The sequence below is a fragment of the Leptonychotes weddellii genome, chromosome 10, assembly GCF_054177405.1.
Source record: "Leptonychotes weddellii isolate Sample4059 chromosome 10, ASM5417740v2, whole genome shotgun sequence".
NCBI classification, from domain to species: Eukaryota; Metazoa; Chordata; class Mammalia; order Carnivora; family Phocidae; genus Leptonychotes; species Leptonychotes weddellii.
Window position 1 is genome coordinate 78,539,206 of NC_138378.1, and position 16,147 is coordinate 78,555,352.

General features: G+C 45.8%; 1 protein-coding gene across 1 annotated transcript in view; it reads left to right on the forward strand.

Annotated features, from left to right (window-relative positions):
- The window catches only part of C10H2orf78 (chromosome 10 C2orf78 homolog), a 7,651-nt gene extending 3,546 nt beyond the window's left edge, over positions 1 to 4,105 (forward strand). Inside the window, exons 2-3 of the mRNA XM_006747285.2 lie at positions 560 to 1,321; positions 2,196 to 4,105. Of these exons, the coding sequence (XP_006747348.2) occupies positions 560 to 1,321; positions 2,196 to 4,105 (2,672 nt within the window). The remainder of the gene's footprint in view (positions 1 to 559; positions 1,322 to 2,195) is intronic.
- Positions 4,106 to 16,147: the final 12,042 nt, after the last annotated feature.

Below are 16,147 nucleotides of genomic sequence, written 5' to 3' on the forward strand. Positions count from 1 at the left end.
TGGGGGGAGGAAAGGTCTGTATTAGTTGCATTTCTCCTGGCTTCTGACAGTTTCATGCTCAGAGCAGGGTCCTGGCAAGAAGTCATGATACTTAGGCTCTGTAACATGGTAATGAGACCTAACATCAGGGGAGAACTTGAACAAGTCCATGTGACCTCCCTGAGCCTCAGTTTTGTCCCTTAGAGGACGTGAGAACAGACGCTCTCTGAGGCCCTCCGAGTGCTGAAATGCTTCATTCTAGAACGAAGTGTTATGCGAGTGGCTGCTGGGGCAGACTCCAGGCAAAGCGAGGGCAGGGAGAAGGCTGCTTCTCGCCTACAGAACAATGCATGAAGCACACCACCTGGGTCTTCTGCACAGCCGGGCCCAAGCTGGAGCTCGGGCGGTGACTATAGAAGAGTACCGACCACCATCCTACACGGTTTGGGTTTTGGTATCTCAGCAAGGGTTGGTATCGGAGGCTTCCTGGTAGCAACAACTTTAAGATAATGCTGTTCCTCAAACATAGTGAGAATTGATCCATCCCCCTGATTTTTCATCACCCTCTTGTTCCCTACAGAAAATTTCCAAAATCCATCTTTACTTGGAACTCCAAACTCTCTGCCGCTCTCTCTCCCCGTGGTGAGCAATGCGGCTTCCCTGACAGGAAGCATCTGCAACTTCTCCCGAGTCTCTGCTCCAGCGGTCAGTTCGGCATGGCTACTGCCATCAGCTTCTGGCACCTCCTTCCAGCCACTCATGGGGAGTGCCTACCTTTACCAACATTCCAGTACAACCATGTTGTCTGGAGTTACTGGCCAGAGCCAGATCTCCACGTCAGCTGCTTCCTATCCCGGGATTTTTGAGTGGGATGTCACAGGAAGTACTGAAAAGAAGTCCTCTTCGCTCGGAGACTTCACTGTGACTGTCATTGACCAGGACACAGCTGTGTCTTCCATGTCTATGGCAGCCCTGTATGATAAAACTTCAGAGGCCAATAACATGGTCCCTCTGTATCCATCGCTTTCCGCCAGCCTTGTTCAGGGAACACCATCTCAGATGCCAAATCAAGGACATAGCCTAGCACTTCCCTACCAGGAAGGAAGCCAGGTATATTACTATAATCAAGGCACACCGGGGCCTCTACTGTCTGGAGAACTTGGCCCCTGCCTGCAACCCTATGGCTCAGTGTCATACACCGGAAGTAGGGCCTCTGCCCCTCAGCCAGAAATGGTGATGGTACTGAAGGAGGTTCAGCCCGCAAACGTCCTGCCACCTGCCTCCACCTCTGGAATCTACTACTCTGTGTCTGCCCAACCCCTCACAGAAACAAGTTTTCAAGGTGAGTAGAGATAGCAAGAGGGAGAGAAATAAGGTCAGCCTTCAAAAACAGGGTCAAATCTGCAGCTGAGAGGTACTGAGTCCCCAGATGGGCAGAACGTAAGTCCTGAGAGGTTAATAATCACGATCCTTGCTCGGTGCTCTGCACTTTCGGACTCTGTTCAAGAACACTACACAGAGGTGGGAAGGTGGCACCCTGTAATGGCAAGCTATGCTACAAGTGCAGGATCCCCAAGAGCACAGCAAGGGCTCCCACACTTTTCACTGCCCTAGCCGATCACCCTCCCTGTACTACCACACGGTAATGAACTCCCTTCCCCGAGCTATTGCTTCAGTCTCTTTGGAAAGCGTTTCGGACCTCTTGTTGTGATGGAGCCTGTTTAACTGCCTCACTTCCTTAATTTACCCCAGGAGTTAAGACCTCACATTCCGAGATCCTGTCCAAAGCAAGCAGGCTAAGAATTTACCCTTGCTTACATATTTTATCAGGAAGAGCTCCATTCCCTCTCCCAGTCCACGGTGTGAAGTATTCTTATTCTTTAAGGAAAGGGGAGAGCCTTGAAGTGACTCTATATGAGAATGCTAGGCTTTGTTAAACATTTCATAATATAAAAACCACTTTTACTTCTTATTTGACTTAAAACAATGCTATAAAATACAAAGAAAACCAAGAACCAATGATATCAAATGATCACCTGTAAGAACTAGAAGTCACCTCCTATATCTCCTAGCGCTGCACGGTGCTGTCCTTGATCCTTAAGAAAAGCTGGTAGAACTGCCCTGCCCATTGCTGGGAGGTGCATGATTTCTGTGTTAGTGTCTAGCGGGAGCATCTAACTTACCAGGGAATGACTTTTTCCTTGATTCCTTTGTAGTGATGGAGACTTCCCTGGGGATGGAGACTTCCCTGGGATTGCAACCTCCAAGTCAGACATTTTGTCTGCCACAAACTCCTGAATTCCCCAAGTCCTGCAGTAGCAGAAATATCCAGATGCTTGAAAGTAACCCACCACCTGAGCTTGGAGACATCTCAATGATAGCTCCAGTCCAGAGTTCTAGTAATGTCCTGGCACTGCCTCCAGCTCCAAGCCAGGAACAAACAGAGAACAAGAATTTAGATGATATTAAAACCAAGTTTTCAAAGCCTCTGGATGCCTACCAGATCCCAATAGAAAACCAAGATCCTCCACTACTTCCTTTAGAAATTCCTGATATTCACCAGCTCCTGGCTTGCATTGATCCCCTGGGCCAGGAGGAGCAGCCTGGTTCTGAAAACACCAATCTGGGAAAAAATACCCTGAGTCTTGAAGACCAAGTGAGCCTTGAAAATGGGATTGAATCTAGTGGTGGTTTTGCAGACATCGCTACACTGGTGGAGGACATTCATCTTCCCCAGCTCTTGAGTTCCTTGAAAGACCTTGATCAAGCCAAAGGTCCCAAGGTGATCAAAGCCAAAGATACCAGAGTCATCAAGTTGAATCAGGTGCAAGAAAAGTCAAGTGTCATAAAGGCTCCTTCTAATCAGGTCAGGAAGAACAAGCATAAAGCCACTGAGCCTATCAACGGCGCTCCCAAGACCAAAATCCAGGTGAAGAACCCAGAGTGCCTCTTAGGGGGAGAAGTGGTTATTTGCGATGCTGTAGACAGTAACAGGGCTCCTGTGAACACGGCCAAGCATTCCAACAGCAAATCTCAGAAAGCTGCATCCAGCAGGTCCAGCAAAACTAAGAGCCATGGGCGGGAAAAGACCAAAAGGACCGGAGAAAACAACCCCAAAAAAGCTGAAGAGAGTAAGCAGTCAGGGAATAAAGTCAAGGCAGAGGAGAAGCCAACCATTCCCAAGATGAAGCGGAAGAAAAGTCAACCCGAGTTTAGCCAAGAGACCTTTAAGAAGCCTCGAAGCTGCCTAGGCATGCACATGTTGGAGTCCGTGCAGGTTTTTCATGCACTGGGGAAGAAGAGTGATAAGAAAACTGGACTGTCTTCCTCCCGGGCCCTGGTAAGCTCCAGCAACCCGAAAGATGCCCAGCCATCCTCAGCCATCAAACCATGGCTTGATACCCCACGTGAGGGTAAAGGTCCTGAGAAAAATCAAGTCAAAGCCCAGAAAGCAGACAGAGGTGCTGACAAAGAGTGTCCCTCTCCATCCCAGTATGAGCTGCCACCTCCTGGGAAGGTCAAGTTGGTGCCTTTGCCTTTTCCAACCTTGGATAAGCCTCAGGCTCGACCTGTTCCTAGGAGGCCACAGTCTCTGGCCTCACATCGGTCTTACCCTGCCCGGCCTGGTTCTGCTAGTTCAGCTCAACCTGTTGCAGTCAATTCATCCTGGCTGACTCCTGCCTCCTCGACAGGTCCTGCCAGACCAGCTCGGCCAATTTCAACCAATCCGACGCGACCAGGTTTGACCAACCCTACCCGGCCTAGTGTCCCACAGTCTGCTGCCTCTAGGCCTGCACCCTACAAAACATCATCTTGCACTTCTCTCCAGTGGGAGCCTGCTCGCACTGCTGTGACCAAGCTCCAGTCCCCACCCAAACCTCAAAGTCAATTTCTACTCCAAGACTTCAGCTTTCAACCAATTCCATGGAGGAAACCCAATGTCCCTGAGCCAGTAATGTCAAAGCCCATCACAAAAGAGCAGAGGCCAGAGCGGGAGGCCATGAAGAGGCAGGCTCAGCAAGAGCGCGAGAATGCTGCCAAATACACCTCTTTGGGGAAAGTGCAGTTTTTCACTGAGAGGGAAAAAGATATGGAAATTGCTCGATATTATGGCTATGCAATATAAGAAGTGCTAGGATTGTTGGTACCAATTCATATATAGATAGATAGATATAAATTTCTCTATTTGCATATATTTTAAGACTTAATAAAACGTAATAAATATAATTAGTTGATTAGAAATAAAGAAGCCTTTTTGAGTTCTGAGGTGCTGTTAACTGTGGTTTTTCTTTGGTGCGGGTGGGGAGCAAAGGCTGCATGAGAGAGAAAGAACTGGAAGTTGGATGGGAGAATGAGAGAAAAAGATAAGAAAAGAGAAAGGAACTTGGTCCAGGCCTAGAAAGGCCAAAAGAGGAGAGAGATTTTATGGGTTTATAAAAAGCAGGAGTGGGGGAAATGGCAGAATCAGGGTCTGAGGTTAGGCTTAAAAGAATACATTTTGTATAGACTTGAAGATGACAGAAGATGAGTCTTGGTTGACTAGGAAAAATGTAAAGCCTTTCATGGAGACTGGCCCTATGTCCCATGTCCACCAGGTAGGGATTTTTGAAAACAAGAGACTCAGGACACACCTCCAGAAGGTTTGGGTTGCCTTATCCATGTCTGACTATGGTTGGGTAAGGGAAGTATAAATCATAGGAGAATCTACCAGAAGGATTGCAAGGACTCACATTTATCCTGGGGGCAGCTGATAACAGGAGCCTAGCCAAGGGAACTGCCGCAGCAGGGGGGCCACGCAGAACCGGGCCTGGGATATAAATCACCGCTTCCTAAACACCTATGCCCCAGGCCCGCGAATGCACTGCTCCAGTGAACGTGCCCAATAACATGCAAGGCTAGTCCCGCTCTGCCACTTGACTATCGAGATTCGGCAATGGGCTTAGGTCACGCTGCAGGCGGAGCGCAAGGCTTCCATTTGAGGCCTCTATGGCTCCAAAGCCTTCAGTATTTGCAAGCGCAGGTAGGCGGCCAACCTGGCTTTCAGAGCACAGCGTCCGGAGGTTACCGGTGGTCGAGATCAAACTTCTGGAAGGACCTAAATGTTAACTTGAGGGGCCTGTCAGGTCTTCCTCCATCGACCCTGGCGCATGCCGGCTTCTCTAAACGTGACCAACCCAAGCGCACGAGAAAAATCCGCCGGTCCCTCCCCGCAGGGTAAGAGCGGCGGGCGCCGGGCGCCGGGCTCCGGAGCGCACCGGGTAGCGCGTGCACAGCGGCAGCACGCGGGCGCCACGGGTCTAACTGTGCTCCTCGGGACCTCGTGGGGCGGTTGGAGAGAGGGAGGCAGGGTGGGGGGAGGGGAGGGGCGGGGCCTGAAAGGGAATGGAGTGGGGGAGGGGAGAGATGGGGACAGCGAAAGTCACCACGGGAAAACTGGTAATTTGCATTTTAAAAATTATTTTGTTTGAGATATAATTATCATTCCATAAAAGTCACCTTTTGAGATGGTAAATTCAGTGTCATTTAGTACATTCACAAGCTTGTGCAACCATCACGATTATCTAACCCCTAACATTTTCATCACCCCAAAAAGAAACTCTTAACCATTAGCAGTCACTTCTCATTCCCTCCTCCCTCCAGCCCCTGGCAACCGGGGATCTGCTTTCTATCTGTCTGGATTTGCCTTCTCTGGACATTTCATATGTATGAAATAATACAATACATGACCTTTGTGTCTGACCTCTTAGCATAATGTTTTCAAAGTTTATCCATGTTGTAGTGTGTCTACATCATTGCTTTTTAGGACTGTGATATTCTATTGCATGGCTCTACCACATTTGTTTAATCATTCATCACTTGGTGGACATTTGGGTTGTTTCCAGTAGTATTTTACATTTTTCAAGAGTTTATTCACTCCATTTCACAGATAATGAGATAGGCTCGGAGACTGTCAAGAATTTGCCCAAGATTAAGAGCTAGCAGTTGGGGGAGCTGGGGTTTGAACTCAGGCAGTCAGACTTCAGAGGTAATAAATTCACATGATGGGACAAGGTACAAAAGGTATTCAACAGAAATACCCAGCTGCCCACTTCCCTGCCCCCTAAGAGATATCTACTCTTGCCACACTGTGACTCCTTCCAGAGAAATTATTTATGTCTCAACATGTATATATCACAGTGTTTTGACTAATTTGTCCCACTGATTGGTAATGTCACTTTTATAGCATACTAAATTCTTGTATGTATTTGTATTACGCTTTTCAGAGTTGTCCTGGCTTTTTTGCCAATCTTTTCTGTTTGCCATTTCTCTAGAATTCTTTTTATCTTCTTTTTGATTTTTAAAAATTTCCTACTTTTCTTGTTTGTTTCTCTTAAGGCCTTATCCATTATGTTCATTAACTCTTGTTATTTTTAATTTAAGTCTTCATTTCTGAAATTTTTAATTTTAGTTTTAATTCTGTCCGGAGCTCTTTCCTCTCGCCAAATTCTGATTTATGTTGTTCTTTTATGGTTTTTTGTTTGGTTTTGTTATGGTGAAATATACATAACACGAAATTGACCGTTTAACCATCTTTTTTTTTTTTTTTAAGATTTTATTTATTTATTTGACAGAGGGACAGCGAGAGAGGGAACACAAGCAGGGGGGAGTGGGAGAAGTAGAAGCAGGCTCCCCGTGGAGCAGGGAGCCCGATGCGGGGCTCGATCCCAGGACCCTGGGACCATGACCTGAGCAGACGCTTAACGACTGAGCCACCCAGGCACCCAACCGTTTCACCATTTTAAGTGAAGAATTCAGCGGCGTTAAGTACATCCCTGATGTGGTGCAACCATTAGCGCCGTCCACATTTAAATTAATTATGTCCAAAAACTGAGCAGGACTCCAGAAAGACGGAGCCAGCAGTCTAGTTCTTGAATCTCCCCAACCTTCTCACGGAAATAGATCAACAAAACCCAAAATGCCATTTCCCATTTCCAGAGCTTTTTCATCACCCCAAAGAGAAACTGTGGAGCCGTTAGATATTAACCTCCCCTTCCCTTCCTCACCCCTCTTCTTTCATCTCTTGCACGGCGTCTTCAAATGTCTTTTAGCTTGTTTTTAAATAGCGTGTTCCGATTTTTTTTTTTTTTAAGATTTTATTTATTTATTTGAGACAGAGAATGAGAGAGAGCACATGAGAGGGAGGAGGGTCAGAGGGAGAAGCAGACTCCCTGCCGAGCAGGGAGCCCGATGCGGGACTCGATCCCGGGACTCCAGGATCATGACCTGAGCCGAAGGCAGTCGCTTAATCAACTGAGCCACCCAGGCGCCCGCGTGTTCCGATTTTGATCTGCTTTGTGGGCCTGTCTTTTCGGACTTGCTTTCGTTGCCTGAGGGGATGCCATTCTGCTCCTTATTCGCCTTTCCTGATGCTACCTGTCGAGGCTGCTTTTAGGCCGACAGGCTGGAGCGGGAGAAGGCGGAAAGGGCCACAGCGACCACGTGGCTGGATACAGCCGGGCCCTGCGGGCGCCCACCTCAAAATATCCATAGGCCCTTACTAGCCAACGGGCTACTTACAACCCAGGCACAGTTAGCATAAAAGGGAAAATTCCGTGCGTCCCCTCCCCCCTCCCCTTCCCGTTAAGTACAGCGCCACCCACTGTCTCCTCCCGACAGCTTCCGTCTTCTGTCCTGCTCCCCGCTCCCTTGCGGTGGATTCAATAAACTTCTCTCTCCTTTGTTCGGCCTCCCGCGCCACCAGCTTCCACCGGATCCTCGCCCCACATTTGGGGGCCCGCCATCCGATCCCATGGAGACAGACCCCACACTACCTTTGTGTGGGACTAGATCTCAATCCTTTGTTGTCCATGTTTTAAGTGAAATCAGCGTTCGTGCACTTTGAAAAGGAGTTGCGGTTGAGGACCACGTTTCTAACTGCACAGAATTTGTTTTTTCGTTCGTCGTTGTTGTTCGTCAAATGTAGTATTCAAAAACGCGGCAGCTTGCTCTCTGAGGTTTCCTGGCTCTGTTGCCTTCCCCAGACTTTTATCAAGACATTTCCCTTTGTGTCTGACGTTCTGTGAGAAGCTTCTCCTCTGGGCCGTATCCTGGAACAGCGCTCTGGCTGCTCAGTGTCAGGACAGAGGCGGCAAGAGCACCCCAGTCCTTTAGACACTCTCCGGGGCACCTTGTGTGTAGCCACTTAGGTGGGTGGACAACACCCCTCCGGGTCTCAGCTGCTGTTCTCACCTTGACCCACCTGCTGAGTGAATACCTGGGGGCAGTTTGAAGTCCTCCTGCCCTTCAGGCCATCAGATGGGTCCTCCTGACTACCCCGGCCTCTCGGCCTCTCAGTGCAGACCCCCGAACCAGGCAGGTCTGGGCCTGTGGCTGGTGCTCTGCCTCACTGTTTTGTGCAGGGCTCAGCCCATCAATAACCAATGTGGTTGGAGCAGCCCTCGGGTTCGTACTATAATTTCAAGTCCTTTAGCAACAACCATCAGGGAAGTTTGAAAAAATAGAGGTTTATTACTTACAAGACTTGGAAATTACACGGCATACCTGGGGCCCCACAGCGAGGTCACAGGTAGAAAGAGCGCTGGGACCAGGGGTTCTGCTTTTATTGTGGTCAAGGGTGGGGCCTAGGGTTTCAAGGACTTACTCCTTAGTGGTGAATTTAAAACATAGGAGTGGGGCGCCTGGGTGGCTCAGTTGGTTAAGCGACTGCCTTCGGCTCAGGTCACGATCCTGGAGTCCCAGGATCAAGTCCCGCATTGGGCTCCCTGCTCGACAAGGAGTCTGCTTCTCCCTCTGACCCTCCCCCGTCTCATGCTCTCTCTCTCTATCTCATTCTCTCTCTCAAATAAATAAATAAAATCTTTAAAAAAAAAAAACAAAAACATAGGAGTGGGAATTTAAGGGAAAAGAAAAGACAAGTGGCCCAAAAGGTCAGTTATTGAAATTGACCAAGATTTCTAAATCAAAGGAGCCTCAGTTGGGGGAAGCCTCAGTTGGCTATTTCTCCCTCGTGTGGCTAGCACTGTGTTTATTGGAGATAGCTGTCTTTGAAGGGGATGCTGAAATGGATAACTCAGCAATCAAAGCTTATGTCAGGCACTTGCATTACAAAAAAACAAAACAAAACAAAACAACTGTTAGGGCTTACATTACACCCACCCCTTTGGCGGTGGGGGGCGGTGCGGGGGCGGTAAATGCTACCCATGGGCATTTGGTTTTGGTTGGTCTATTTCTGTGAGAGGATTTGGGGAGATTCAAAAACCATGCTGCTGCCTCCATCCGTCTGAAATTCCACTCCAGGGACGCCTGGGTGGCTCACTTGTTAAGTCTCTGCCTTCAGCTCAGGTCATGATCCCAGCGTCCTGGGATCGAGTCCTGCATGGGGCTCCTTCCTCAGCGGGGAGCCTGCTTTTCCCTCTGCCTGCTGCTCCCCCTGCTTGTGCTTTCTCTCTCTCTCTGACAAATAAATAAAATATTAAAATTTTTTTTCATTAAAAAAATGAAATTCCACTCCACCATTTGACATAATTATTTTAAATTTGGGGGTTCTGTAATTTTCAGTTCCTGAAAGCAGAGCCCCATTTGCCCTATCCTCTTTGGGACTCTGGCTCAGATGAAGTTTTCTGAGTCTCCCCTGTCTGTATTCGCTCAGTCCATGTTTGGAATAAGAAGTCAAAACATAATAACTTCTAAGAGGCTCCTGGGTGGAGGGACATTTGACCACCATGAGAGGTGGAGGGTCCGGAGGCAGGCCCTGGTCAGGAATGTGCATCTTTTCCTTCCCTTTTTTTCTTCTCTTTGTATCTACTTCTCTAAACATGGCAACATGGAACCGCCAATTTGCCCTCCTCTTAGCAAAATATCTGGTCCATGCAGCGCTTTCTTCATCTCAGGTCATAGTAATACTTTTTCCAGAAAAAGTGTAAGGAGGCTTTGCAGTCTTCTGACTCTTCTCTTTCCCAACCAGCCACATATCTCAACCACACATCTGGAACATCAGCAAATTCCATCTGCCTTACCTTCAAATTGTACCTAGAACTTGTCACTTCTGACCACTTTTCTCCCTTTCTACTCAAGTCCAAGCTCCTGTCATCTCCTGCCTGGGTATTGGCAGAGCCTCCTAACTCAGTGGTTCCCAAACTTTCTCTTGGTGTCTCACCTATAGGCTCAAAGAAATGCCTCACAATCCCCATTTATTAAGTAGTTAGGTGCCAAAAATGTAGTAAGTATTTATGCCTGTAGTAGGCTGGATAATGGCCATCCAAAGAGATCAGGTCCTAATCCCTGAAACCTGTATATCTTACTACCTTATTTAGAAAAAAGATCCTTGGGTATGTGATAAACTAAGGATCTTGATATGGAGAAGTTACCCCAGCTTAGCAATCACATATGTCCTTTTACTTATTTATTAAGTACTCTCTATGCCCAGCGTGGGGCTCAAACAACCCCCAGATCAAGAGTCCCATGGTCCACCGACTGAGCCAGCCAGGGGCCCTTCACATGTAAGACTGAGGCAGAAGGAGATTTGATACAGACAGCAGAGGAGGAAGCAAGGCGACCATGGAAGGAAAGATCAGAGCGTGGCAGGCAGAAGCCACCAGATCTGTAAGAGGAAAGGAACGAAATCTTCCCCCAGAGCCTCTGGAGGGACTATAGCCCTCCTTACACCTTAATTTTGTCCCAGTGACACTGATTTCAGACTCTGGCCTCCAGAACCGTGAAAAAAGGACTTTCTGCTTTTTTTTTAAGCCACCAGATTGTGGCATTTCATTAGAGAAGCTGCAGGAGAAAAATCCTCCAGTCACAGAATACATTGTACAATAATACAATGCTCCAACAACTAAGTAGACATTTGAAAAAGAATACCTAGAAGTGAAAAGAAAGAATATTTTAATTTCACTCTTAAATAACCACAATTACTTGCTAAGGGAGAGTGCGTGAGTTGGGCACTGCACAACATCTCAAGCCTCGGAGTGAAATTGGACACTGCCAGCCTCATTTCCTGCCCCACACTGATTTTCAAAGAGTACTGGCTTTTAGTACAGAGGCTGCCAAGAACCCAGCTTCACAAAGATATGGCAGCACTGAAAGGAGAGTAGCGTGACCTAATGTTGAAACTGTGAACCACCTACTAGCTGGAAGCTCACACGGTATCTGACAGATGTCAGTATTGCTGTGGATCCTTCAAAACTTTAAAATATCCTGCTACACCCTGATGAATTTGCCATGGTAAGCTGGGGGCACCCCGGTGTAACACAATCCAAAGTGACTTCTCAGCTCCCACCCTTGCCTCTCTCAAATTTGTCAACATGATCACTATAATGATCCTTTCAAAACACAAGTCAGATCCTATCTTCCTTCTGTTAAAACCCTCTCATGGCTCCTCATTTTTCTCCAAGTCAAACCCAATGTCCCTACAATGGCTTCTATGGTCCTACCTACATCAAGGGTCAGGAACATTTTCTGCAAAGAGCCAGAGAGTAAGTATGTTTGTCTTTGTGAGCCAGATGGTCTCTGTCTCAACTACTCAACTCTGCAGTTGTGGCATGAAAGCAGCCACAGAAATTACGTGAGCAAATGGGCATGTCTGTGTCTCAATAAAACTTTATTACAAAGACAGGTCACACTGTAGTTTGCTGACCCCTACCCTACATGACCTACTGCTATAGTCCCTTTTGCTCATCTCTATTCCAGTCACGCTGAGTCCTCATTGTTCCTTAAGTACACGAGCAAGCTCCTGGCTCAGGGCCTTTGCACTTGCTGTTTCTTGCCTGGAATGCTCTTCTTACCACCAAGTCTGCACTCAAATTTTTTCAATGAGGGTTTACCTGATCACACTATTTGAAATTGCAACTGCCTCCTATACTTCTCCTCTCCTTCAATCTGTTCCCTTTTCTCCCATAGCGCTTAGAATCTTCTAATACGCTAGGTAACTTACTTGTTTAATGTGATAATTGTTTATAATCCATCACTCCTTCACCCGTCACTAACATGTAAGATCTTTGAGGGCACGGTTTTTTGGTTTTTGTCTGCTTTGTTCACTGATACGTGCCCAAGGCCTTGAGCAATGTTTGGCACATGGTAAGTACACAATAAATATTAGCTGATTGACTGAACGAATATTTTTCAAAGAGTATAATTATAGTGGCATGCAATTTTTTTAATCTCCCATTCAAAGGTATAGTGCCTAGTCATACGGCAGTGTTTTCGCAAAGAAATATGGAAAGCAAATGTAAAATTATAAAATCCCTCAACCTAAAGTGTCCAGTTCAAATAACCCTAAAGTTTCTTATCTCATTTAACCCTTGTTGAAATTTACAATCTTCAGAATGTCAATCTTACCTAAAACAAAAGGCTTTAACTCACAGCTAACTAGCAAGTAACAAAGGAATAAAATATGTCTAAAATTAAATTGACCCCTTGTGTATACATTTAAGCATTAATTGTAACAATACACACACATTAAAAACCTTTCCAAGCATGCATAAGAATTTTCCCAACTAGAAATTTTTCTTGGCATTGGAGTTACCAGTCTTCAAACAAACTGTAGGTGGAGCTCCAAACCTCAGATTCATCTTGATGTTACCAATTTTACTGTAGCTGTCTTCTCAAGGAACAACTTCATCAGGTAATTCCAACTTCAACTGAAAAGGAACATAATCTGCATGCATGTGCAATGTTGCATATGTTGCAATATGTCAGCATTAAAGATCCCAGTACACTTGCTGCATCCCCACCCCCGTTTTTTTGAACAGTTCATTCCACATCTTTTTTAAAGTATTTATTTTCAAAATTCTATTTGTCATATTCCCAATGGGTTCACAGCAAGAATTTTAACAATATGAACAATTTGTCTTTAGTACACATTCCATTTCTGCTTTCAGAGCATTCCCATTCCATAGCAATGTTCAAAATAGGCTGTTTCAGTGTTTCGGGGCATGGAGCTCACCTAGCATCTACTTGAGAAACTTAATCATCCTTTAAAGACCTTTTCCCCTTCTGATGGTCCCAAGCTCTCATCCGTGAGGGCCTTATAACAACAGAAACTAAGTTTTCCTTTGTTATTATTGTAGACCCATTGCCTGACATAGAGTCCTGAACATGATACATATTAATAAATATTTGCGCAATTAATGAAGGTGTCTAGCCTTGGAGGTTTCCTGCTCCTAACTCTAACTGCCTTGTAGAGAGGACTTGGTCCCAAAAGTATAATGAACACTGTTTTTCATTGTTCATTTCAGTTATCACCATAATTGGCTAGCTATCCTTATAATTAATTTTGGGGACTGTGAGACAACATTTATTTTAACAACATTTGAACATTCAACAATATTGAGTGTTTTCTGGGGTCCCAAGCTATCCCAGGTACTGCAGATACACCTGTAAGCAAGTCAAACAAAGTTCCTATCTTCCTAACTTAAGGGGAAATGAAAGACAATAATCAATCCAGACCATAAAAGACCAAAGCAGACAGTGGTAAGGACTATGAGAAGAATTCAAATAAGGTCGAGTGATAGGGGGTGACTGGGTGGCTACTTAGAGTGTGTGGTCAGAGGAGGTGACATGTAAACTGATATGTGAATGACAACAGGGAGCCAGCCAAGTGAAGACCAGGGTAAGAGCATCTCAGGAAGAAACATCTGTGCAAAGGTCTAGAATGAAATAGTAGATGTTCAGACAGCGTGGTGGAGACTAGTAAGCAAGAGGGAGAGTAGGAGATGAAGTCAGAGAGACAGCTGGGACCAAGTCACTCTATAAGCCACGGTGAGGAATTTGGATTTTTTAATTCCAAGTGCCATGGGAAGTAATTGGAGGGTTTTAAACCCAGGAGCAATAGGACCTGATTTTTGTTTTAAAAAGAATATTAGGGGCGCCTGGGTGGCTCAGTTGGTTAAGCGTCTGCCTTCGGCTCAGGTCATGATCCCAGGGTCCTGGGTTCGAGCCCTGTGTCAGGCTCCCTGCTCATCGGGGAATCTGCTTCTTCCTTTTCTTCTGCCCCTCCTCCTCATTTGTGCACTTGCTCTCTCAAATAAATAAATACAATCTTAAAAAAAATAAAAAGAATATTAGCTGCTGTTGTAAGATCGCACTGAAGTAGGTAAGAATGGATGTCATCCCTGTACTAATGAGATTGCCTTGTCCCTGTAGGTATGTCTCTCACCACAGGAGTAACAAGCAGGCAAGTGATATGTGCCTGGAGTCTTCCTTGTTTTTAGCTTCTCCACAAAGCCCATTTGGGCATTTTTCTCTCTACCCTGATGCTATATATTGAGGTAAGAATTTTGCCTTTTAGGAGTCCTTTGCTGTTGCCCAGGAATGAGCAGGTAGAAATAAGCCTACAGGAGTGCAGGAGTCTGTGACACTGAACTTTGCAAGAGGTCATTTGGAGACTGTTATATTCAGGGAAAATGTCCTGACTAGGTGTGGGCACCAGAAAGAAAGAGCACCTCAATTCCTAGCTTAGCTTTGACCCACCAGGTGAGCTGCTGAAGCCTATCTGCTGACAGAATACCTTGATGCTTAGCTTCCAACCTTTGAGGTGGGGGTAAGTAGAATACTCTCTTCAGTTATGCTAAGAGCCAACAGAATTCTTAATTTCCTGGTTGCACATAAAAAAGTGTCCAGTTTTCAACTTTCCCAATTAATTAGGAAATGAAGAATGTCAGATGTTCACCTTGGCCAGTGTTTTCTTGCTTGTTGTTTCTGGTCCCCGTAAAGCCAAGAGTGCTGATCACTTGCCCCAGAGGCCAAAAACTCTTCAATATTTACAAATTCCCTCCCTGAATGAACCAGATCCTGCTTACTATATCCTCTTAGCCATTATCTTAAGAACTGCCATCACCTGGGCATACCTCCTTTCTAATATCCAGGACAGCCTGTGTGTGATGGTTGCTGTGTTTGTGATTATTCACACCCCTCTTTTATGTGTTTCCCACTCATAGCTTCTTAAAGGCTTCTCATCATAGTCTTAACTTCTAGCATGTTTGTAAATTCTGTTAACTTGTTATATTAAACATTACAAAGAAGAGCTACTTTTTGGAAACTGTGCTTAATGGGAGCAGGTGTCTCTGTTCCCCCCACCAGCTCTGTTTCTGTCTGTACTAGCAGAATAACAATATCTACCTGCTGGATTTGTTCACGGCTCTATCCCTAACACCTAGAACAGAAACTGGCACATAGTAGATGCTCAACAAGTATTTACTGAGACGTTGGATGGGTTGGATTTTGTTCTGTGTTGACTTCTGCCAGGACTTTGACTGCATTGTATGCCTTCCCTATGACCAGCACCCCCAGTGCCTCAATTCTTCAGGCGCTACCCACTATTTTTACATTCTGAAGGGAAAGAGTCAGTAGAGAAATATTGTGAAGACCCAGTAGGGTGCCCTTCCCTACACAGTGCCCCCAAACACTGGCCCTTTACAACTGTCTTGCCAGGGTTCTCTGCATGGGGTCCAGGAGAATTGATAGTGGATCCTTGCACTGACATGCATATTTATGCTTGTAGGGGAGAAAGAATCTGGTAAGTGCTTTCAGCGTAAGTCTGAAAAGCCAATGACCACATAGGATCACTTTGGGAAAATCCCAAAGACAGATACGCAACAGAGAGTCAGAGAAATTAGAGATCTGGACCCTGATCTAGTGGAAGGGGTAACACCAGTGCAGGGGCTTTAAGCAAGACCTTGAAGTATAGGTCATGTCATCACGTTAAGGAACTTACAGGGAGGGTCGCGAAGTTTGGTGGGTAAAGTATCCCAGAGAGCAGAAAGTTTCAGAGTGGTGATACACAAAATCTCCTGAGATAGAATTAATAGCAGGCTTGAAGAACCTTTTTGGAAAGAGTCTGTGCATATATTCATACACACACCCATACACAGAATATGCCACTGTTTGTACTTGGTATAAATAACCGCCTGTCCTGGCTGCAGGGACAGGAACTGCATCATACAGATTTTTGTGTCTCCATTGCTTTGCACAGTGGCCCTTAGAAATTAAACACTCATTTTTAATAAATTGTATTGGTGTTCTAACATTAAAAGTTAGTCTTAAGTTCTTTTCTAGGCAATAGAAGCGATTGCCGAATACCTCAGGCTATCAATTTTGTGTAGGAATAAACAAGCTGAAATTTTCAGGTTTTTTTTCACCGATTTAGAAACCCTGGTTAGTTCAGTCA